Source organism: Sprattus sprattus (genome assembly GCF_963457725.1).
Source record: "Sprattus sprattus genome assembly, chromosome: 3".
Taxonomy (NCBI): domain Eukaryota; kingdom Metazoa; phylum Chordata; class Actinopteri; order Clupeiformes; family Clupeidae; genus Sprattus; species Sprattus sprattus.
Genome location: NC_137922.1, coordinates 17,843,904 through 17,867,136, shown reverse-complemented (window position 1 = coordinate 17,867,136; position 23,233 = coordinate 17,843,904). Strand labels below are relative to the sequence as shown.

The following is a 23,233-nucleotide window of genomic DNA, read 5'->3' as shown; positions in this document are numbered from 1 at the left end:
GCCGTTATTGTCAGAAGCTTGTTATGAGTTCATGCAGTGTTGTATAGTAGATGCACTGCACAACATTATACAAATTCAATTGATATTTCATCAAGTAGCCTAGGTGAAACAGTGGTATGATTCAGTTCCAATTGGAAAATTTGATGACATAAATTAGGCCAATGTGTTCAGATATCCCATTCATTCTACCCTATGTAGACAAAGAATGTCAGGACATTCTCATAGATTTCCATACACCCTGATGAGTGCTTCATGTGAGTACATGTGCTTCACCAGCTTAAGTCACATGCTCGTATAATATCAAGGAGACTTGGAGACATAATTATCCAGTTTTGCAGTGTTTGGCAGTTTTTGCCTCAGATAGCACAGATATTACCTGTAGTTCAAAAAGATCTTCCAGGCAGCTCTTTGCAGATGCATAAAGCAGTCATTTTGGTGTTTAAAAAAAAGTGTTTTTCCTTGGATGGGGTGGTACCCTCACAGACGGCAAAACAGATCTGGCAATGATCTGTTATCCAAGAAGGGGCAAGATCCCTTACAGAGATGCTGTTTGGGACTGGGTCCACTGTCCACAATGAAATGTTAATTTGCCTCCACTTTGTGTATTCATTTTGTACCTCAGGACACCTCTCATTTGGCAAAACACTTTACTTATTCCATTGGTCAAAGAACATTTAGCCCACCAGAGCATGTCAACTGAGATCCAAGTGATGTCAAGTGTTGCATGCATAATCCACATGATCTGAATCATCTGCTGATGCCTCGTAACCTAAAAGATCTCACATTTTCAAAAAACAGCTGACCAGTGATACATTTCCATGCTGCAAATGTGAATGGATCATTCACACATGTATGAAGGTATACTGTTTGTCTGTGAGAGACTCGGTGACAATGCCATAACAGGAGGGCTGTGGTACATTCCGAGCTCGGTTCCTGAAGCGCACTGGGGTCCTGGCGTCCTCCCCTGCTCCCCCCCTGCTCGTCTCTTATCTCACTAGAGACACACACAAAACTGGGGCCCGATCCAGGGATGACAATTAGAGAAGAGAACTGATACCCTGCCCTGAAAAAAGTGTGTCAAGTTAAACCTACTACTTGGCATGAAGAGCCACGTGGGGTTTAGGTGGTAAATTGTATAAATAAATAAAAAACGAACAAAACTAAAACCATGGGGAATCAAGCAAAGTTGATAAATGAGTATCTTGCATGGTTTTATCATGGAAAAAACATTACAAATGAATGGTTCAGAATAAGCCATTGTACAGCCTCAGGAAATGCAGCATTATAGTATGGATTTCTGTTTTGTTTTTTAAAGGCAAGGGGTTAAGTATGCCCATGCCAGTTCATATGTGTTTTCTGTTTAGGCTGTTGTAGAGACATGGCTTTGTGCCCTTTATAAACAAATAATTAATCCTCAAGGTCCTGTTTGTGCGATGTAGGTCACTGGCCCTGTCCACGTCTGCAAACAGTCCCCCTGCCAACACTTTATGATTGATTCTGGTACACAGCTTCCAATTTATAAAGACAAAGCATACTGCTGAAACAGATACTTCTGTCTTCACTTTGCTTTACCTGATTCAGCGATTCAGGCTGCTTATATTTTACCACGTGAAATAAGCATAGATGCCTGGACTGCAGGTATTATAACATCTCTTGCTATGACATGAAGTGTTTTTAACACAAAGGTGTGTTTCAATGTGAATTTCCAAGTACCTGTACTCACAGATGTATGCCAACATTTGCAACACAGGAGAGGTAGATGTCTTTTTTATTCAGTTGTCTCTGCCCTTTCAGAGATGTGTCCCCAGGATCTCAACCCTATGCCAGCTGAACTGGTCTCACAGACTAGAGCACAAGGCCAGGGCGTTCAGCATCAGTTTCACCAGTTCACACCGAAGGCAGATTTGGCCACTATATTGGGCTCTCTCTCCAGGGAACACACTAGGATTATAGTCTGCCGTCCCTGTCATCTCTAAAAGAATCCCTTTGCAGGCTCCACGTTCTATAGTGCACAGTGAATAGAATGGATGTGTTTACTGGTTAACATTCAAACTATGTGGAAGGTATTATACATGTCTGGAGACAGCATTCCTTTTCCTTTTTTCTATGGTTGTGGGTCTCCCCCTGGAAAGAGCTATCTCGTTTTTGTAGTAGACAACCTAATGAAGGACCTATTTTTAGGATGGTTTTCACTTTACATATTTTACATTCTATTCTTCTGATGTTTATTTTTTATTTTCATTATCTACTTTTTTGTAATCACTTGTTTGCAACATTGGTTTGTATTGACTGCGCCTCATTTCACTGGCAGCTCTGACATCTGGTGGTCGTATAAAGCAAGTGCATATTCACATTTATTTTTTACAGTGACCATTAGCCTAGAGTTTTTAAACATGCTTAAAACATGATTAATACAGCCCACAGATTGAACTTTCCAGACTATTCAAAGTTTTCTCCCTCATTTAGACCGTTGAAGATGAAGAAGAATCACACCAAGCCGTCGTGGAATAGGCTACCTTTCTGTTGCCCAAACTAAAATCATACAACACTTGTGTTGTGTTTCAATTTAATAATACTAGCTACAGGGCATCTAACGATTAGCCTCCAAGGTCCAAACACGTGCCACACCAGTTATCTTTTATCTTAAGACGAAGGTTGTAAATTATTGTTGCTATCCTTTACGATTCCATATTTGTTTCATTCATGTGTACTTTCCAGGAACAAAATGCAAGCTCAAACATAGAAATAATATTTGATGTGAAGTCTGCATAAAAGTTAATTGCTCCAACTTGAACGTTTTACAAACCTGAAGGGCCCCAAACCGCTTTGCATGCATGCACTGCAAGAAGAAATTCCCCGCTGCTGGTACAAGGCTTGATTTTGAACAAAACAGTCTTGCAGTAACATTGCATGCTGGGATGTCTCCCCCGGTATTCGATGTATCTTGTGGAAGTCAAGATGGCAGAAGATAGTAATATCAGAACAGAGAGTGAAACAGGCCTTAAATGAAGTTACCCAGCCCTGCGAGTGCATCTGATACCATCGTTTAAGACCAGTTGCAGCAGCAAAAATAGATTTTGTCCGATTGCATCCAATCTGTGGCGGGATTGCAAATTCTGACACAAAAATAGGCGCACTAACAACTGAGGGATCAAGTCTCGTATGAATTCCGAAGAGAAGGAGGACTGTGAGTGTGCGCCACCACAGGCCGAATCCAACCCCACAGGAGGATACGACAGGTCGGTATAAGCTTTAAGAGAGAGCGGTGCCTGGCCGGGAAAACTTATGTTATCTTAGCCAAGGTTATCTTACAGGAGAGGAGGGGACAACAGTTAACTTTTAGGAAATGGTCAGGTTGATCTGGTGGATCTTAGTGGTATGAGTGGGTTTCTTTGCTGATGTTCCTTTATACTGAATTGTTAAGTTACGTTATTTTATTACACTACCACTGGTCAGACTAGCTCCAAAGTGTTAGCTTGCCAATATGTACCGATTGCTAATGGCCTATACGGAAACGTAGGTTGCTAGCATAGCTTCTTAGCACAACCGTAAATTTGTATACAGTTGACAGGCGAACGTCACAGTGTTTCTATTATGTATATAGCAACACGGTCACTGTCACTGCCAATTCGGCTAGACACTTAGTGCGACTTGAAGCATTAAATATTGCATTAGGTTGCATTAACTGCATTCTGTTTTCCCATAAACTCATCGCTGATCACGAACAGCTTTCAGTATCTCATGCTAGCCAGCTCGCTAACGTATGCAGTCGCTAGCTGGATATCTACGACAGCCTGAATTAATAAAAACATTAGTTTGAGAACATTTATTTGTTAGTTACCTGGCCTGGAATATTTGTTTTGCTTGCAAACTGAACAACCGACAAGATGCCGGTCAGTTGGCTAGCAAGTTTAATGATATCCAATTTAATGTTATTATGTTGAATTTCCAGCGATAGAAAACTACCAAGATACTGTAAGCCAACAGCGTTACCGCCTCCAACAGTCCATAAGTCAATGGGACAAACAAGTTGAAATAATAAGTTTGATTGCTAGCTACATGAATTGCTTTATTCACCTTGCCATATATTACATTTTTCTGCAAACTGGCCCATCGACTGGTCTGCATGGCTGGTCCTTATGTGTTTCAGTATAATTGAATGTTAGATAGCATTAGCTAGCCCGGTTAGCTGACGTTATCAAGCTAATGCTGTTGTGCAGGAGGCGATAGTTAGCTCTCGAGCACAGCTAGCTTATAATCGAATAAAGTGTTACAATGTATGTATCATTGAGGAAGCATTGATATCGTTTGTCTAGCAGACATGTTACACTATTTTGTTGTTAAACTTAACGACATATCAATCTGTCATCAAGAGCCCCTCTAGCTAAAGCAGTAATGTTTTAACTGTTAACTGTTAAGTGTTTAGGTTTGCTAGATGGCTGGCATTAGCTAGCTACCTGCAAGCAACTGCCTGCGCATCGTTAGCCGATTATGTGAGCGAGCATAGCCAGTCTAGCTAGCTGTCAAGAGGTCCCCTGAAATTGCTGTATCATAGCGAGGTAGCTAACGTTAGCTGGGTAGGCTAGCCAATTTAAAATCAACGATTGTCGTGTTTAAACATTGTTATTTCTTGAACTGTGAATTCACCGCATTTGGTCCATCGGCGTCTTCTATCTCACCCCTCTCTTACGCGACAATGTGGTGTGTTGTGACTTTTCCTACTATGCACGCTTAAGAAACGTTATGTTTCTGGCACTATGAAGGCACCTGAAGTTGTAAACTAGCTACTGCGATGCTCCAACCCATAATGTAAAGCAGTATTTATGAAGTCGTAAAACGAATCTAATGTTTGTTGCACTTTAAATGTTCTCACTAGATTAGAAGAGGAGTCCACCTTTGAAAACGCTGAAGCAAGCCGAATGTAAGTTATGTCAGTAACTTTACTCTTCCTTTCATGCAAATATGAGCTTGGGCAGTACTCTAGTTTTGATCGTCCAAGCAGTGTTGGCAACATAGAGCTTTTTTCTTTGGTGACCTTTTTAAATATCTGTGTATGAAACCAGCTTCATTACATGCATATACACATTGTGTGAAAGATTCTATGCCAATTCTTAATGGAGTCTGAATCTTATTAACTGTAGAAAAAGAAAAAAATCTCATGGCTTAGGTCAAAGTCAGTATTTGTGTGAGGGAATGAATCTCTAATGATGCTCACTGTAAAACAAGACTGTGTGCTGAAATGCTTCTCGAGTTGCCTGCAATGTCCAGGGTTTGGGTTTAGTGTTTAGCGTTGCAGACTGAGGCCTCCTGTTGCCTTTCTTTCCTGTTTGTATGCACTTGGTTCCTCTTCTCTGTCTGTAGCTCTAGTGACTACTTCTAGAGAAGAGGTGCATTACTGTTTTCTCACACCCTTTTAAAGCAGTACAGTAATTGCAGGCTATTGATTTCAATTGTGCCTGTTTTAAGCTGCAGTGTTTTTGTGGTGCAAGGAAGTGTGATTCCTGACCGTTTTTAATCAAATGTGGTGTGATTTAAATGAGATTCAGTGGGGGAGGAAGCATCACTTCGATACTTTGCTCACTTTATGTCAGCTTTCTGTCATAGGATTCCTATTCCGTTGAATAACCAAACACTTGGTCCCACTCTTCTTGTCACAGGAAGCGAGCAGCCGCCAAGCATCTCATTGAACGCTATTACCACCAGTTAACTGAGGGTTGCGGAAACGAGTCGTGCAGCAATGACTGCTGTGCCTCCTGTCCGAGCTCCCACCGCCTGGACAACAATGCAGCAGCCGTCAAGGCCCTGGAGCTCTACAAGGTCAATGCCAAGCTGTGCGACCCCCACCCCTCCAAGAAGGGCACCAGCTCTGTGTACCTGGAGAACAGTTCCGTCAACAGAGCCTGCGGCAACCGCAAGATGAACCACTCAGTTCGGGAGGATTTCAAAGGTGAGGGCAGCAAAAAAAAAAAGCCTTTAGCATGATTTTAGGCTTGTGGGCCTGCTTTTTGTTTAAACTTTCTTTGCTAGAAGGTGGTCTGGTGAAGCTGCCTTCTCTTTCCAATTTCAGAGTGGAGCTGTGATTTTTTATTTTTTTTTTTTTGTGTCAGAGATATTCAAGCTCTACCTTAAAGAAAACGCCCTGGTAAAAGCTTTTTTCTCGTCTTTTTGTTTGAAACGAACACAAAAGTATTGCACTAAGGGGTTTTGTTACATAATGAGTCCCTCAGGTTTAGCATCACTCCAAAAATGTTGTTATTGTTTTGTTGGGAGCTGGACTGGGTTTCCGTGGTGCAAGAACCTTCTAGTGAACTGCGCAGCAAATAAACCATGTTGTACCCAAGGTGCATTCTCAGCCTTTGTGTTGGGCCAAGCCACACCCCCTCTGGATTCTTTGTGAATGTCACAAGCTATAAACTATTTTTGAATCTGCGTCTGTCTTTCCGACTGGTGTTGCCTGTCCCATACTTTTGTGCCCTGTAGTTCTGAAATATCTGTTTTGCTAACTGAAGCATATGTATTTTTCATGTTTGATTTTTATCTGGCAAACACCCATATGCTTCAATGTGGATCTGCGCCCAGATGTAGCCATCTCCCCATAATGTGCTTTGCTTTTCTGAATTACCCATTTATCACACCTTTGAGTCCCTGAGAGGCCATTCTATAGGGTTCATTATTACTTAAAGGGAGGAACATAATGCAGACACAAGAAGGCAACTTCTCTGTTTAGCTCCCCTGTCTAATATCCTCAACCGCGAAAAGTATTCCAGTTTTCTTCCTGAACCTGTGTCCAGATACGTGTTCTGTTATTCTTAAATATTCAGTTGGCCCCAAAGGGCTGGATTAGCTGAAGCAGGTATATTAGGGCTATAACAAAATGCCATGGGGGTAAAGTTGCAAGTGGAAGGTTGGCCATTGGCCAGTAGAGCCACACTGAAAATAACTTCACTACGTCCAGCCACCTTATCTCTCTCTCTCTCTTGTTCCAGACGTGAACTTCCTGACGGAAGAGAAGGTGTATGAGATCCTGGATATCTGCGGTGAGAAAGAAGACTACTCCCCACTCATCCGTGTCATCGGCCGCGTCTTCTCAAGCGCCGACGGCCTGGTCCAGAGCTTCCGCCGCTCCAAGCTGCACACCAAGGAAGAGCTGAAGTCACTGCAGGCCAAAGATGAGGACAAGGACGAGGACGAGAAGGAGGCAGCAGCCTGCTCGGACACCGCCATGGAGGAGGGCGGCACAGACCTGGAGGCCTCCTCATCGTCGCGGCCGGGCGAAGGGGGTGACGGGCAGAAGCTGGGCCCAGACGAAGTTTCGGTGGACATCGAGGCTGTGCGGCGCGTCTACGGACGCCTCTTGTCCAACGACAGGGTGGAGGCGGCCTTCCTGAATGCGCTGGTTTACCTTTCGCCCAACGTAGAATGCGACCTCACTTACCACAATGTCTACTCGCGTGACCCCAACTACCTGAACCTCTTTGTTATCGTCATGGAGAACAGCAACCTACACAGCCCAGAGTACCTGGAGATCGCGCTGCCGCAGTTCTGCAAGGCCATGAGTAAGCTCCCGCTCCCAGCGCAGGCCAAGCTAGCCCGGCTGTGGGCTCGCTACCCAGCTGACCACATCCGGCGCATGATGGAGACCTTCCAGCAGCTCATCACCTACAAGGTCATCAGCAACGAATTCAACAGCCGCAACTTGGTCAACGACGACGATGCCGTGGTGGCCTCCGCCAAGTGCTTGAAGATTGTCTACTTTGCAAACGTGCTAGGAGGTGACATAGACACGGAACACAACGAGGAGGTAACAGCACAGGGGTCTGAAACAGGCCCACCATCTCAGTCCTGTATGTGAAGGGCAGATATGTAGTTGGAGTTGTTTCAGTAAATGTGTCATGAGCAAAGTATCCTTATTGCATCAGAATAGTGGGTCTGGGTATGTAAGATAGTGCAAGCCCACAGGCAGATCTTGATGAGTTAAATAGAAAGGTGGACATTGAAATGATGATTTGGATATTTTTGATAACTGGATTGGATTAAATAAGGGAATTGCAATGATTCAGAATGGGTCAAATAAATCAAGTTTATGAAAAAAAGAGCGAAAAAACACAGGATGCATCCTTTCAACCAGGATTGGAACACAAAAATACTTTCTTAATTTCTGTATGCCACCCTATCACTCTGCATATAGTGTGGCATTAGGCTATAGGCTACATTTTATAATTTTCAGATGTTATCCTCAACCTTATCAGTAATTTGATAAGGTGTTTAGGTATGCAGTAATGTATTTTTATGCAAATAATTAGCTTATCTTTCAGTTCAAAGTAAATGCTGACTTTTTGTAGCCTAAGTGCTGGTTTGACTAGTGTTTTCAAGTATATTCTTATTATTACAGGATGTCATACATCAGCGTTCCATGGCATCTCATTTTCACTCTGTTAAATATAGCTAGATTGGCTAGACCCTCAGTCAGTATCACACTTTTTTTGTGTTAAATGGCATTGGCACTTTGAGGTGTCATGCCTAGTGGCCTATCCTGTCTGACGCTTGTGTAATGTGTTATGAAGGTTTCCGTGCGGTCTGTTAGGAAAAGGCTAAAGGCTAACTAATCATGCACAGACTCGGAGCATTTTGCGTTCTTATTTTAACAGTAATTAAGAAGATTTAGACTCAATTGAGCTGTCTGTCAACCTTTCTGTCTGATATTCTTGGCCTGTAATGAACCTTCTTTCGTTAATGTTGTGTCATTGAAAGAGGATGGGAAGCCACGGCTAGCCTTGAGTAAACTGCCCAGCTGTCATTCTTTACCTGCAATGATTTTTCCATTCATATGTGTGTTGTCAAAAGTAGGTTGGAATTTGCGTGTGTGTGTCCTTCTCTGTTATTCTATTGCCATGAACTGTATTGTATTGCTGAAGTAGGTTGTAGCTTTTGGAACTGAGTATTCTCCCACCTCGTCCCTCTTGTAATTCTTTCCCCTGATTTAAAATTCCTGTCTTCATATGTCCATGTCTTGTGTTGCTGTTGCTACAGGACGATGAGGAGCCCCTGCCGGAGTCGAGCGAGCTGACTCTGCAGGAGCTGCTGGGCGAGGAGCGCCGCAACAAAAAGGGCCCACGCGTGGACCCACTGGAGACTGAGCTGGGCGCACGCGCCACCGACTGCCGCCGGCCGCTCATCCCTTTCGATGAGTTTATTAACGAGCCGCTCAACGACGTGCTGGAGATGGACAAGGACTACACCTTTTTCAAGGTGGAGACAGAGAACAAGTTCTCCTTCATGACGTGTCCATTCATCCTCAACCCCGTCACCAAGAACCTGGGTCTGTACTACGACAACCGCATCCGCATGTACAGCGAGCGGCGCATCACTGTGCTCTACAGCCTGGTCCAGGGGCAGCAGCTCAACCCCTACCTCCGGTTAAAAGTACGGCGAGACCACATCATCGACGACGCGCTGGTTAGAGTAAGTGTCTCCCCCAGCCCCCCCGCCAGCAATGGAGATGTGCACCAGCATGGATTCATTTCATTGGTTCAATGGAGGTGTGCACCAGCATGGGTTCATTTCATTGGTTCAATGGAGATGTGCACCAGCATGGGTTCATTTAATTGGTTCAATAGAGGTGTGCACCAGCATGGGTTCATTTCATTGGTTAATGCAAAAAGTATTTTATTATAGATCTGTGGCTATTTTGGGAGATGACACATTAGTAGGTCATTGTTGGTTATGCTCATATAGATGACCAACAACATTACAACTGACATATAAATCATCTGGGAGTGGCACTCCTTGTTGGAGAGGTTGTCTAGTTTGTGTGTTTGTTTGTAAATGCAACGAGAAGGACCAACATCAGGGGGTAACCCATATGCTTAGAGAGGGATTCTCCTGACTAAGACGTATCCTGGCGTCTACCAAGATTGCGAGGTTTGAGTCATCATAGTTGCTTACAGCTGCGGCAGTCGCACGGAACAGAATCTCGACACCACTACCTTCTTGGAAAATTCCGTTTTGCGTGTGGTTGCAAAGTTTTTATGCTAGGTGACCACTGCTCTGAGGTGTAAACTGAGGCAGAGTTGCATCACACAAATAGAAGCATCTCTCAAAATTCAAAGGGAATGTCAAATGAGAGCTTTGCCATTGATCTAGGGACTGCATACAGGGATTTTTTTCCACACTTGGATATGGTGTAATAGAATACCTGCGCCATTATGATTGACATAGTTAAAGATGTTGTGTCCATAATGGTAATGTTATGACTTTCATAGTGTGTATTTCAAGAAGCTTTTCTTGAGGATAAGGTCTCCAAAGTCTCTGCTTTGTATTGGTGATGCAAGTGTTTGTTTTGGCCGTCATTCAGATCCTCATCCCTTAGATTAAGATTGAGACTTGCCAGGCCCCTCTGACCTTCAGTTTTGATGCCTTCTCTTCCTCCACAGCTTGAGATGATTGCCATGGAGAATCCTGCAGACTTGAAGAAGCAGCTGTATGTGGAGTTTGAAGGAGAGCAAGGTGTCGACGAAGGGGGTGTGTCCAAAGAGTTCTTCCAGCTGGTGGTGGAGGAGATCTTCAACCCAGATATCGGTAGAAACTCCAATCTCTTTATTCCATTTCCTGATGTGAGGCCAGATAGAGATTCATTTATAGACGTTAATCAAAGGTGTCCACAAATGTAAAAAATGAAAATGGATTAAACTGAAAATTTCCATAGACCTTCCATTTCCATGAGCGATCAAATTATATCAAATCAAATGACACAGGACCTCATCATATTGATAATAACATGTAATCATTTTACATGTTCCACATATTAGCATATATATATATATATATATATATATATATTTAGATATTTATTTATTTTTGTATAGCATGCCTGTATTATCTCTGTGTTTGGGGACTTGGGACTTAACAACTGTGGATTCATACAGGAATGTTCGCGTATGACGAAAGCACAAGGCTTTTTTGGTTCAACCCGTCGTCATTTGAAAACGAGGGCCAGTTCACCCTCATCGGCATCGTCCTGGGCCTAGCCATCTACAACAACTGCATCCTGGACGTTCACTTCCCCATGGTGGTCTACAGGAAGCTCATGGGAAAGAAAGGGACTTTCCGGGATCTGGCAGATTCACATCCGGTACATGCCTCTCCCAAGTTGAAGTGAAGTAATAAAATGTACAGATTGTCTGTGTTTTTGTCCAGCCAGAGGGTCTTGAACAAATAAGCCACCCTGATCATCAAACACATGGTGCATCTTGCATAAATTACCTTTTCTTTAGCATGCTAGAATCTATACAGAGGACACAATTGTTTTGATTCGTGGCATTAGAACATTTAAAAAAAAAAATGAACCTTTTATTTGCACCACTTTCATTTGTGGTGTTTTCAGCAGCACAAGTAGCAGGTAAGACTTTTATAGTGGAGTGATGGCATGGAGTGATTCTCTTCGGTCACTGGTTATCCCACTGTCTCTTATGATGTTTTGTGAATGTACAGGGGAGAGAAGTGGACTGGCCTGAATGTGTGCGGTGTTCCGTGTTCTGTGTTCCAGGTTCTGTCTCAGAGTTTGAAAGAGCTGATGGAGTATGATGGCTCCGTCGAGGAGGACATGATGATCACCTTCCAGATCTCCCAGACAGACCTTTTCGGAAACAACCTCATGTACGACTTACGAGAAAATGGCGACAAGATCCCTGTTACCAACAGCAACAGAAAAGTGATTATATTAATTTGTTTTATTTGAGCTGTTATTGAAGGACCTGTTTTGAAACATTGATGCCCTAGTCATGGCTCAATAGAATGTTACCCGGGCCTAGTGCTTTCTTCCTGCGCTATGTTGTTTGTGTGCTGTGCTGTGATTCAGCTAAAGGACAAGTGCACTGCTTAGCTAGTTAGCTAACCTACCATTAACTATATCTAGTCTATTAACTACCAATAATTATACCATTAGTATGGTTGTACACATGTCTGTGACATGCTAATCTAATGGCAGCAGTCCTTGTTTAGCTTTCAGATTTCATGTGCAGATCAGCTCACTCACCACCTTGGATCTTTATGCTGGCTGTCTTTGTATACACGTGGGTCTGTTATAGTCGCTCCTCACATTCATAGCATTGGCTTGAAATGGAAAGTGTTTTACTGGCTGAAAAATAAAAAGCCCCAGGATTTCAGTTCTCCTTTTTTCCAAATTTCTTTTTTTTCTAAACACCACACTGTATAAAACCTTGCCGGAAGAGATGTTTAACGTTGGCACCTTTTCCCTCTCGCTCTGTGTATAGGACTTTGTGGCCCAGTATGCAGAGTACATGCTGAACAAGAGTGTGGAGAAGCAGTTCAAAGCCTTCAGGAGAGGTTTCCACATGGTGACCAACGAGTCGCCCCTTAAGTATTTGTTTCGGCCAGAGGAGATTGAGCTGCTCATCTGTGGAAGCAGAGTAAGTTAAGGGACACAGGGTGCATTACATAATTTCCTTTAAATACATAAGTCATAGATGTGTGTTTTTTTTGTTTTTTTTTTAAACATTTTTTGTATTACCTTTTTCTCGTATCCAGCAGAACCTAGACTTTCAAGCACTTGAAGAGACCACAGAGTACGACGGAGGCTACAGTAGAGATTGCCGAATTATTAGGTAAGCAGCATGTCTGTGTTTATAGTGAAGGTGGTAATTTAACATGGTTTACATGATCCGAGGACTTGCCATATCTGCAAAGGAAGATAAATCAGTCCCTCTAGGATTTAGCAATCTTGCATTTTCAAAAATACATGCAAGTGGATATCTTGCAACTGCAATTGCAGGTTGCAATTTTCTCTTATTACCAGCATATTGCCGCAAAAAAAAAATCTGCATTATTTGCGTTCAACAGCAATTTTTGAGAATTCTTGCAGCAGGTATTCGCCATAGAAATCCCACAGCAACATCAGTCACTTTTAGCCGCAACTATCACAACAAACCCTCGCAAGGTCAGGGAGGGGCCGGTAAATTTAGTAATTTATATTGCAATGTGTAGTTTTTACCACACAATTGAGTTTCAAGGCTCACAACCTTTAACATATTGCTGCTTTAGCAGGTAAATAAGCATGAGTTAGGCACAATAGAATAGTAACACATACATCAAACTCTTTTGGTAACTTCCCTTGCAGAGACTTCTGGGAAACGTTGCACTCCTTCAGCGAGGAGCAGAAGAGGCTATTTCTGCAGTTCACAACGGGCACAGACAGAGCGCCTGTAGGAGGGCTGGGCAAGCTCAAGATGATCATCGCCAAGAACGGGCCTGACACCGACAGGTAAGAAACACTTGTGCCCTCATGTACAAAGCCTTGCGTATAATTCATATTAAGACAGTGTACGCACAGAGCTGGAAAGCTTCATACGGACAAAAAAGATTCAGGAAATGTGAATTAAATTTTAATTTGCGCACGTAAGTTTCTATGTACCTTTTCTTTGTCCAACCCCGATCAATGAGAAACTGAGCCCACATGCACAAGGATGAGTTGAGTTTCAGATGAGTCCTCACTCCACCCTCTCTCCTCCCTCAATTACACTCATTATAATATGTTAATGAACATAAATAGGGCTAGGCTAACTCCATGTTCAGATTGAAACAAAATGGCAAAAGCAAGCGACAGCAAACAAAAAGGAAAATTCAGCAAATGGAAGGTGAAAGTGCTTTTAAAGCCGTAAGTCAAGAAAACTAATTTAATTTCATCTGCCATTTATAACAAAAGACAGCAGTTGGAATGAAAGAGTGGCAGTGGCTATAAATGCAGTGTGTTCAGAGAACCAGTCATAGTCTTTGGTCAGTCTTTGGTAGGTTCTGCTTTGGTCAAATTCTACGTCCGACAATGCCTTTATGTGTGTGCAGTCAATCTCGCCAATTACTTTGGGAAAAACTCCTCTCACTGCAAATTGCACTTAAACGTTTGCCTGGCCTGCCAATGTCGGAATGTTATACACCTGGCTGACATATGGCTGATCCTGTCCCATCCTTATTGGTCTGCTAGTTCCCTCTGGAATGCCGCTGTTCCAAGAAGCCCAGTGTACTAAGCACTGTTACAGTAATGGGCAATTGTGTGACTTCCCGCAGCATTCCACTCTAAAGCCGGACCCAATTCAGCACCGGATAGCTCTTGGAAATCCTGGGGATGTTTTGAGGCTGTGAATGTGGTTCCTAATGACTAACCAAAGTCCTATCAAACTTGTTGGAATGGAAGGCAGGGTCTGAGTTTCTGGTAAAAGGTTGTTGATATTTGAACTCAACAGACATTTCAAGTTACACCCCTCCCTTCCATACTCCTAAAGTAATGTGTTGATCGGTGAACTGGATTTGTTTCTGACTCGGTCCGAGCCGCAGTGTTTGTTGCCAATTTACAGTGCCAAGATAGTGTACAAACACCAGTGTTTTTGACAGACTGCACCTTTTATATTTTATAAAGTATAAAATCTTAACACAGACTTTGGACATGTAGAACATGCCTGTATTGCTTCTGATTACCTAATTAACTATAAAATAGTAAAATTCTTGTGTAGTATTAAGCACAGTTATAGGAATAGTTTTGATCTGGGTACAGGGTTGTGCTGGTCATTGAAATCCTAGAAAAGTCAAGAATTTTAAAATTTTCCAGGCCTTAGAAACTCATGAATTTCAGTCAATTCTCTTTCAAGTTTTGGAAAAGCCATGAAATCTGTTGTATGTAGGTTTTATAAATTATTTGAATATATATATATATATATATATATATATATATATATATATATATATATATATATATATATATATATATATATATATATATATATATATATTTCAATAAAAAATAAATGTTTTGTACTTTTCCATGTGCAATATTTTGTATACTGTGTTTCACAGTGGAGAATGTATGTATGTGTGTTTTCAGTGCTTAACTCTCCCTTGATCTGCAGGTTACCCACGTCCCACACCTGCTTCAACGTGCTGCTCCTGCCTGAGTACACAACCACGGAGAAGCTGCGAGACAGACTGCTGAAAGCCATCACTTACGCCAAAGGCTTTGGCATGCTCTGAGCCTGCCCCGCTCAGGCAAACTACCACGGACTCCTTTTCACACACACACACACACACACACACACACACGCAGACACTCTCACACACACACACACACACACACACATCTCTAGTCCCTATCTTACATAAAAATAAACTGAAACGACAAAAATGAGGAAGTGATTCACATTACGAGTTGAAGACAAGGAAATGAAAACAAGATAAACCGGGGGGAAAAAACAAAGCAAAACACAATAAAATGAAAACGAAAAAGAAAACTGAGAAATCCAAAATGGTGCATAAAGTTAGTGTGCTCTAGTTGTCCTTTTGTTTCCTCCCATCCCCACCCCGTCTACATATTTTCTTTTATTTTCAACTACCAGTGTCTGGCTCAGTGGAGTAGCAGACCGATAGCATATGATCAAATTCCACACACACCCAACCCAGCTGCTCCCTCAGTCATCTTTGTGTGAAAGTGTAACATGCCTCATATGTACAGAACATTTTCCTCCTTACTATTTATTTTAAGGTTTAAACTGCCTGATTATTTTTTTCTCTTTTGTTTCCCCCCAATAGAAATGAAAGGAGGACAAATGCTTATTTAAGACAGATATGGTAGAAACAGAAAAAAGTGTCTGAAAAATGGAACAGTGATGTATGTAACACATAAGTAGAGGAAAGGAAGTTTAATTTCTTTGCTGCATGCGGTCCCATTTACTCCTGTTCTACTTGTTTGTCTATGTGAAGTGGGAGAGGAGTTTCACCACCCAGATTCCCATCGACCTCTCTGTCCAAACCTTCCATCCAAACCCTCCATTTTTTTTATTTTTCCATTTTCATCTGTGCCCACATGTATCGTGTCATTGTAAGGGGCTGTACATTACATGCATTTCATTCTCATTCAAACATCTACAGTGGGAAAAGGAAAACGCAACACAAAGCAAAGATGCGTCTGGGGGACACATTTCGTCGAAGAAGATCCATTTTTCTACAGAAGAAAAACAAAAGCGCTTGAAAGAACCAAGGAGTTGGACTTAATTTCTCGACCGAGACGGTGTAAGTGCACTTAGACATTTTTCGAATGTTTTTGTCAAAGCGTACAGTTTCCACCCATTTTTTTTTTTTTTTAAGCGCCACACTGAAGTTTAAATCCTAAGCCCATAGTTAAGTTCACATGGTTTTCCAAAACGTGTTTATATTGAAATAAAATTCATGATTTTTATATCTAGCCATTAATTTGTTACATTCATTCTGTTTTGCCAAATGAAGGGAGTATTCATGCAGTAAGGTGTTAAAATTGTCAATGTTGAGATGCTTTGGACTCAGAATTTAGAATAAATGTAGTCTCCCATTACTGAACATTTAACATGGCACTTGTATTTTCTTTTCATTTTTGTATAATTTTTTTTTTATAAAGCTAACTGAAATGTTCCCTTGTTGTCAACAGTAAATTATGTATGGAATGGGACTATACTTAACAATAACTGGTGACTTTGTCTGTTTAAATGCCAGTCTGTGCAGCAGCGTAATGTGGTAGCATCGTACAGTAGTAGTATATTTATAGTTTGACTGTTAAGCCAGGTGATATGATGGTCTCTTGTTCACATAAGCCCCCACTATCAGCTAGGTTTAAACAACCCACATTCTTATGTTTTTTTTTTTTCTTTCAGTGTTATCTAAAATATATGTTACACTTTTGCAATGGCAGCCCACTTCAATTGCAGACGCTGCCCAACTAAACCATGATGGTAACTATAGCAATATAGCTTTTAAATCATTAAAACCTGCATAATTCATGGAATATAACAAAGCTTTGACGAATTGAACGGTGCAACCAATTCAGGAACAGCTGTAAAGAATGTTTTTTTTTTTTTTTAAACTAGTTATTCGAGCCTTTACCAGGTGAACCACTAAGATAAAAGATAAAAATGAAGAGCACAACTCTGCATGTCAGGAACCAGCCTGTCAGTTTGCCACGTAACCATTCTGAGCCACTGCACTCATGTTTGACCCTTACTGTTTTGGGGTGGTTTGTTTGTTATGTCTTGTCTCTTTTTGTTTTGTCTGGAGTACCTCTTTCGTTTTGAACTGCTGGTGACGATGCTGCTACTGCTGCTACTGCTGCTCCTCCTACCCCTCCCCACCCTCCTCCTATACCCCCCCCCCCCACACACACACACACACACACACACACAAGGACTCTAGAGCCATGCAAGAAAAATGAGGTTGCATTCCCAAATGGAAGCCATTCCTTGTTGTAGATTTGTTTTGACAGACCGTCGCTCCTCTAAAAATTATAAAAACACAAACAAAAAGGTTGATATTTAGGAGGGAGATGAAAAGTATCACGTGGTGTGTAAAACCTAATGCTAAATAAAAGTGACTGCTTTTTTCCATCTTGTATTTAATGGCGAGTACATTCTGGTTTTGACTATCACAAAGATATGCACCCTCATGGATGAGTTTCAGTGTCTTATGTCTAGTGTCCTTCTCAGTTAACCGTTACAAAAAGGCCTGTCAGAGGTTTAAGACCTGTCAGTAGAATTAAATAATCTAAAATGGACTAGCTATCAATACAGTAAATGGGAAGCAAACATAGTGGCTCAGAAGGAGCCGTAAACAAGCCTAGTCGATCAACATGGTTCTTGAGGAGCACACAAGGGAAGGGTGTAATTTGATTGGCTGTTGAGCTCAAATCTCAACAACCTTTCGCAAAACCGAAGCAGGAACTGCATCTGTAAGTCTTACAGATTCAGAAATTCTCTTCATAGCAGACATGTTCAATGGCCCTGGAGCAAAGTGTCCCCTACCTGTGTCTAGAAATCATGCTTCACAAGTATCTAGCTATAGTCATGATAGCTCAACTAGATAGCAACGATGGCTTAACTGAAGTTATTCTTTTATATATTATTATTTTTGACCCTTTTAGCTAAGAAAATGCATTATTACAGACACCTTTTCATGGATACCTTAAATAAGTCGTTGATCTTAAAATAATTCCATAAATAGTAAGGACAGTGGAATGATCAAGTCCCCCTGAATAAATGTACACATTTTCTGTACTACTTTGGGTACCAGTAGTAGCAAATACATTTTATAGACTGATTGTGTGTACTGGTCAACTGGGAGATTTGCGTTCTTTCGCCAACGGCAGTACAAAAATTGTGAATTGTCATTCACAAATGTCGGACCATGGCATTTTATTAAATTTGTAATGATAACCAAAGACATGTGTGAGGGATAATCTATAGTTGTTTGGTCATTGTGGGGAAAAAATCAATCAAATAATAAACAGGACCCAGATGTTTAGCAGAGGTCATAATAAATAAATATTGGACCTCTGAACATTGAGTTGACCCATTCAAATCATAGGGACTGTCTGCATCATTCTGAAGAGCCGTAAAATAATAAGGGATATTTCAAGGTATGAGCTGGAAGTGATCAAAGTGCAAATGCCAAAACATTCTCACCTAGTGTTTAACCAGAATGTAAGGATCACCCCATAACCTTAATGAGGCATGCCATGTGTTTCAACTGTCAAAGCAGCTTTTATTCAATGAAAATTCTGACATTTACAAGAGTATAAACAATACACAGCGGACCACATTCTGTCAGGTATTTTTGTTTAATTTTCAAACAAATGGACTGGGGTAAATATGAGATTGGTCCTGTATTAAACTAAGATGTAGTCCTTGTTTTAAAAAGAAGAAGAAAAATTCACAAATATTCTGTTCTTCACAGCCTTTCCACTATGAGTATCAATACATAGTATATTTCTATGCATACAGTTCCTTTGAAAGGTGGACCAATATATTAGGTGAATGAATAACTCAAAAAAGAAAAATGCCCTTACAATCCTTTTTTTGGTATATAGGCATGTTATTGTAATACTGTGTGAGTCTATTTCTTTTCTTCCTTCTTATCTGACACAACTTCTGAGAGATCCTCCTCTCTGAGAGTTTTGCACCTGGCTTCCATATTGGTGATCCTCTGCTTGATCCTCCGCTGGTTCTCTGACCAGTCGCTCATCAACTTCTTCAGCTTGGCGCCCATGACCTCCAAATTAGTCTCCAGCTGGCCGATCTTCTCTTCCATGTCTTTGGGGTCTCCGGCCGCATTGGCCAATTCCAGGTCTATCAGGTTGTCCTTCATCAGGATGGCTGTCCCCTTCTCTGCAATGGCCTTCTTTGTTTCGGGGTACTCCAGGAGTGCCTCCATGAGGTCGTCCTTGGAGAGGGCAAAGAGGTCGGAGTAGCCCACGCTTCGGATGTTGGCCGTTCGCCTGTTGCCAGCCTTACTGCCCTTGATACCAAGGATACTGATCTCGCCAAAGTAGGCACCGTCGCTCAATACAACAAACTGTGTGACCCCATCATCTGCCACCACAGCCAGCTTGCCCTCTTTGATGATGTACATCTCGCGTCCAATATCACCCTTCTTACAGATGTAGTCACCGGGGCTGAACACCTGTGGCTGAAGCTTCAACACCAACTCAATGAGCAAACCCACCTCACAGTCTTGGAAGATGCGTACTTTCCGGAGCGTGTCCATGTGCACATTGATGGCAATCTCGGCTTTGAGCTTGTCAGGAAGGTTCTTCAACACCTCCTTCTCGTCGCAGGTCTTCTTCTCTGTCCAGAGGTAGTCGAACCACTTGACCACCCTGGCTTCCAGGTCCTTGGTGACCTTCCGAAACTGCATGTACTGCTTGATTGAGTCAATCTTTGCCTGGAACTCGGCACGGGAAGCATTCATGTTGGAGATCATGGCACCTACATTACCGACAATGGTAGCAAAGATCAGCACACCGATCAGGAAGTCAGCAACGACAAAAAGGTACTCAATATCCCTCACAGGCGGTGGTGTCTCTCCAATTGTGGTAAGGGTGAGGGTGGACCAGTAGAGACTGTAGATGTACTTTCTGGCGAGTCGACCATACTCAGGGTGGCTGATGTTTGGGTAGACCCAAGTGTCGGAACCGAAGCCGAGGACTTTGGAGATGGCAAAGAAGATGCAGGCATTCCAGTGGATGATGATCAAGATGTACAACACAAGGTTACTGATTCTGAAAATGTTGGGATAGTTGGTTCTGGTCTCAGTCCGGTCAAAAAACTCAAAGAGCCTTGCCATTTTGAACAGGCGGTTGAAACGAACCTCAGGATTGTCATAGCCCATCATTATCAGGAGTAAATCAGTTGGGAGCATTGAAAACACGTCATATCTAAACTGTGTTGTTTTCTTGTAGTGTTCTTTTAGCTTCACTATGTCTTTCACCAACAGGCCTTGTTCCAGGAAACCTGTGAAAGATTTTCAGGGGTTGTAAGTATACTCATATTCATACACTTTCTTGTCCAATTAATGCTCAGCAGAAAAGTAAAAAATGTACCTGTCCTTGATCTCACAAAGGTGTCAATGTAGTAGAGCACATCCGACGAGTAGTCGAGAGCAACCCAAAGATAGGTATAGTTTGCTTGTAATTCATTAAAACAGGCCCTGTGGAAACAAAGGATTTTTAAACGTTAAGAATATTGTGAAACCCGGAAAAAGATCAGCACTACTTTCAAATATTTCTGTTATGTCACTTAGCATTGCAATAAGTCATCAGATGTATGTTTTATAGTCATGTTATAAAGCTGAACTCTTCTTACAACTGAAGAATAATGTATTATTTATGAGTGTCATTATGTACGTGAACAGATTTAGACAGGTCAAAACATGATCTGAGTACCAACCTTGTGATAAGCATCATCAAATTGTAAAATGCTGGGACTGCAACTATTGTTAGCCAGTGGTAGTACATGTCAGTAGAAGGATCCATAACCCAGTACTCCTTCCTGAAAAAAAAAATCATATCAGTATTTGAATAAACTGTGAAAGTTACTGAAGTGTTCTTTTTTATACCCCATGGTTGAGAGACTAGTTTGCTCTGCCTCCCTTCTCTACTGCTGTACTTACGGAGGTTCTTCTTTCTTTTTCTCATCCTTCTTGTCATCTTTTTTATCGTCTTTCTTTTCGTCCTTTTTCTCATCCTTCTTGTCGTCCTTCTTTTCATCTTTCTTCTCGTCTTTTTTTTCATCCTTTTTCTCGTCTTTCTTCTCGTCCTTTTTCTCGTCTTTCTTTATTTCCTCCTTTTTGTCATCTTTTTTGCTACAGAGACATGGAAGACCAAACATTCATTCAGACACAATGTATCTTAATTTTATATTCTGATATTGTTTAATAATCTAAACCACACAGAGAAATACCCAGAATTTCCATGCATTCATATTTGCACCCAACAGGGGGCAGTGGTACTCTCACTGTCAATGAATTGCAAACTTGGAGCCTTCAGGCATTTGCAGTTGCACATAGGGATGATTTAACCACTGAGAATCTTTTGCAGTTACAGTTGATGGTGATGCTACTTACTCGTCTGTGTTGTTGCAGTTGTTCATATTGTGTGTGGCGAGAGGCCATTGGCTGACATGACTTGAAAGAAGAGATACAAAGAGTTAAAGTGTTATGTATTATTCAAATTCAGTAATATGCAAACAAACTATGAAATATCTTTATTTTCTTTCTTTTGTTTGGTTAAAATTCGTCAAAAGAGAAAAAAAAAAAACATTTTCAGGCCATGGTATTTAGTCCAGTCTTCCGTTGTTGAATCTGAGTCGTCATCATATTAAGAAAATATTGCATAATCCCACTTATAGCCCTTCTATCACCAGTTACACAAAGCAGCTCCTGGGTATTTGTAGACTCACTTCCTTCTGCGTAAATTGAGGGCCTGCTCTCTGGTCTCGGAGCAGGTGTCCTGGAGCTTCTCCACCTGGGAGTGCTCCATGAAGGAGGTTTGGCGCTCCTCTCCCTGGCCAAAGGGCATCCAGCCTTGCACCGCGTGCACAAACCGAGACACTCTGACGAGTCGAAGCAGAGAGAGAAAGAGGCCTTAGCTTCTAAGCACATATTTCTTCCTTCATGAAGGTCTAGTTTCCAAGAGGCATCATAGTGTAGGTTTGAGCATTTCATGAAATCGTATAAATCCTCATCCTGTCCATCTCTGCTCTCTCCGTGTCCACCTCCACCCCCTCTCCTACTACTTTAATGTAGACATAATCACCTAAGTCTCACCATGGCTGGCCATTTTATGTGAATATAAGAAAGAGCATTTTAGTCTCTATAAGCAAAACAGTAAGCCTACAGGTCTATTAACTAGCTATCCTTCACATAATTCTTTGTGTAATGCCTAAAATGTAAATAACCGCATGCTGCTATCAGTTAAGATTTCACACAAAGTGAATGATCTCTGTCCTATATTATATATATTATATCTCTGTCATATATTCTGAGCCCAGTAAGAAATCCCACCTTTACATTACCAATAAGCTATTTTATTAAGCAAAATGTACACACAAATCTGTAAAATGTACATACAAATCTTACTGTTATGGTCAGTAAGCTCCTTGCACTTCAGCTCATGACCTTGTCATATTGTCTTTAGTATAGTATTGTCTTCTATTTTACTCAAAGACTAACATGGGTGAGATGGGTTGTGTGTATTGGAACTTGTTTTGGGGAAGGTAAGTTGTTTGTCAATTCAAAGCCATTCAACTGTTTAAATGTGAAGCTGTAGTCTTACCTGGACATGGCTCCTGTGCCAGTAGAGGAGTCTCTTTGATCATCATATTCCCTATGAAGAACGTGGGTAGAGAAGCACACTTATCAATAGTGAATCTATGTTATTCAGTCTATATAGAATACAATTGTATTGCAGGTTTAAAAAAAAATATAGGTTAAGAAAATGCCTGTATAGAATCATTCAAGCACTTTATATCTTAGATCAGAAAACACTGGCTTGGTGTGTTGCCTTGAAGAACGTATCCTCTACAGTTTTTTGACCCAAATCTATACATTATCTTTTGTGTGTGAGAGAGTGTGTGTTTATGTGCTTGCGGCCACAGACACGTGTTTGTGCTCTCTCACCTGTCGTCACCGCTCTCGATCTGCTCCAGGTCATGTCCACGTGTCATAGGGGAGGCAGAGGACTGCTGAGTGCAGATCTTTGGCATGGTTCCTCACTCTATGCCATTCGTCTCCGCAGGCTGTTCAGGGAAGCCTGTAGTTGGGAGAAGACTCTTAGTACAGCCCGGACATACACACCTTGATCATGTGAACAGGTTTAGTATTCAACAGGTTGAAAATATGACCTATATGGCAATCTGAGGAATAAAGAAAGGAA

General features: G+C 41.6%; 2 protein-coding genes across 4 annotated transcripts; one reads left to right on the top strand and one right to left on the bottom strand.

Annotated features, from left to right (window-relative positions):
- Positions 1-2,942: 2,942 nt before the first annotated feature.
- LOC308361586 (ubiquitin-protein ligase E3A) lies at positions 2,943-16,243 on the top strand. 3 transcript variants are annotated; one of them, XM_080833980.1, is made up of 12 exons: positions 2,943-3,239; positions 4,877-4,921; positions 5,658-5,947; positions 6,987-7,801; positions 9,031-9,462; positions 10,434-10,578; positions 10,926-11,131; positions 11,546-11,710; positions 12,273-12,428; positions 12,550-12,623; positions 13,136-13,279; positions 14,916-16,243. In XM_080833980.1, exons 1-12 carry the CDS (start codon positions 3,163-3,165, stop codon positions 15,034-15,036), a joined length of 2,670 nt encoding a protein of 889 aa, XP_080690106.1. In that variant the 5' UTR covers positions 2,943-3,162; the 3' UTR covers positions 15,037-16,243. The 3 variants fall into 3 exon arrangements, with proteins under 3 accessions (XP_080690106.1, XP_080690105.1, XP_080690107.1); XM_080833979.1 differs by having other exon boundaries at positions 12,547-12,623; XM_080833981.1 differs by having other exon boundaries at positions 3,158-3,239; positions 4,877-4,930; positions 12,547-12,623.
- Positions 16,244-18,915: 2,672 nt separating this feature from the next.
- Positions 18,916-23,063, bottom strand: LOC308362409 (cyclic nucleotide-gated channel cone photoreceptor subunit alpha; the record flags this gene model as incomplete). The annotated part of the gene is made up of 8 exons (XM_080835027.1): positions 18,916-20,312; positions 20,402-20,508; positions 20,748-20,849; positions 20,971-21,162; positions 21,424-21,483; positions 21,759-21,911; positions 22,634-22,684; positions 22,978-23,063. The coding sequence occupies 8 exons, from the start codon at positions 23,061-23,063 to the stop codon at positions 18,916-18,918; spliced, it is 2,148 nt and encodes a 715-aa protein (XP_080691153.1).
- Positions 23,064-23,233: the final 170 nt, after the last annotated feature.

Coding starts and splice junctions, on each gene's coding strand:
- LOC308361586 (XM_080833979.1), top strand. CDS start 3,163: ATGAATTCCGAAGAGAAGGAGGACTGTGAGTGTGCGCCACCACAGGCC. Junction 3,240..4,876: donor CCCACAGGAGGATACGACAG/GTCGGTATAAGC, acceptor TGTTCTCACTAG/ATTAGAAGAGGAGTCCACCT. Junction 12,624..13,135: donor AGAGATTGCCGAATTATTAG/GTAAGCAGCATG, acceptor CTTCCCTTGCAG/AGACTTCTGGGAAACGTTGC.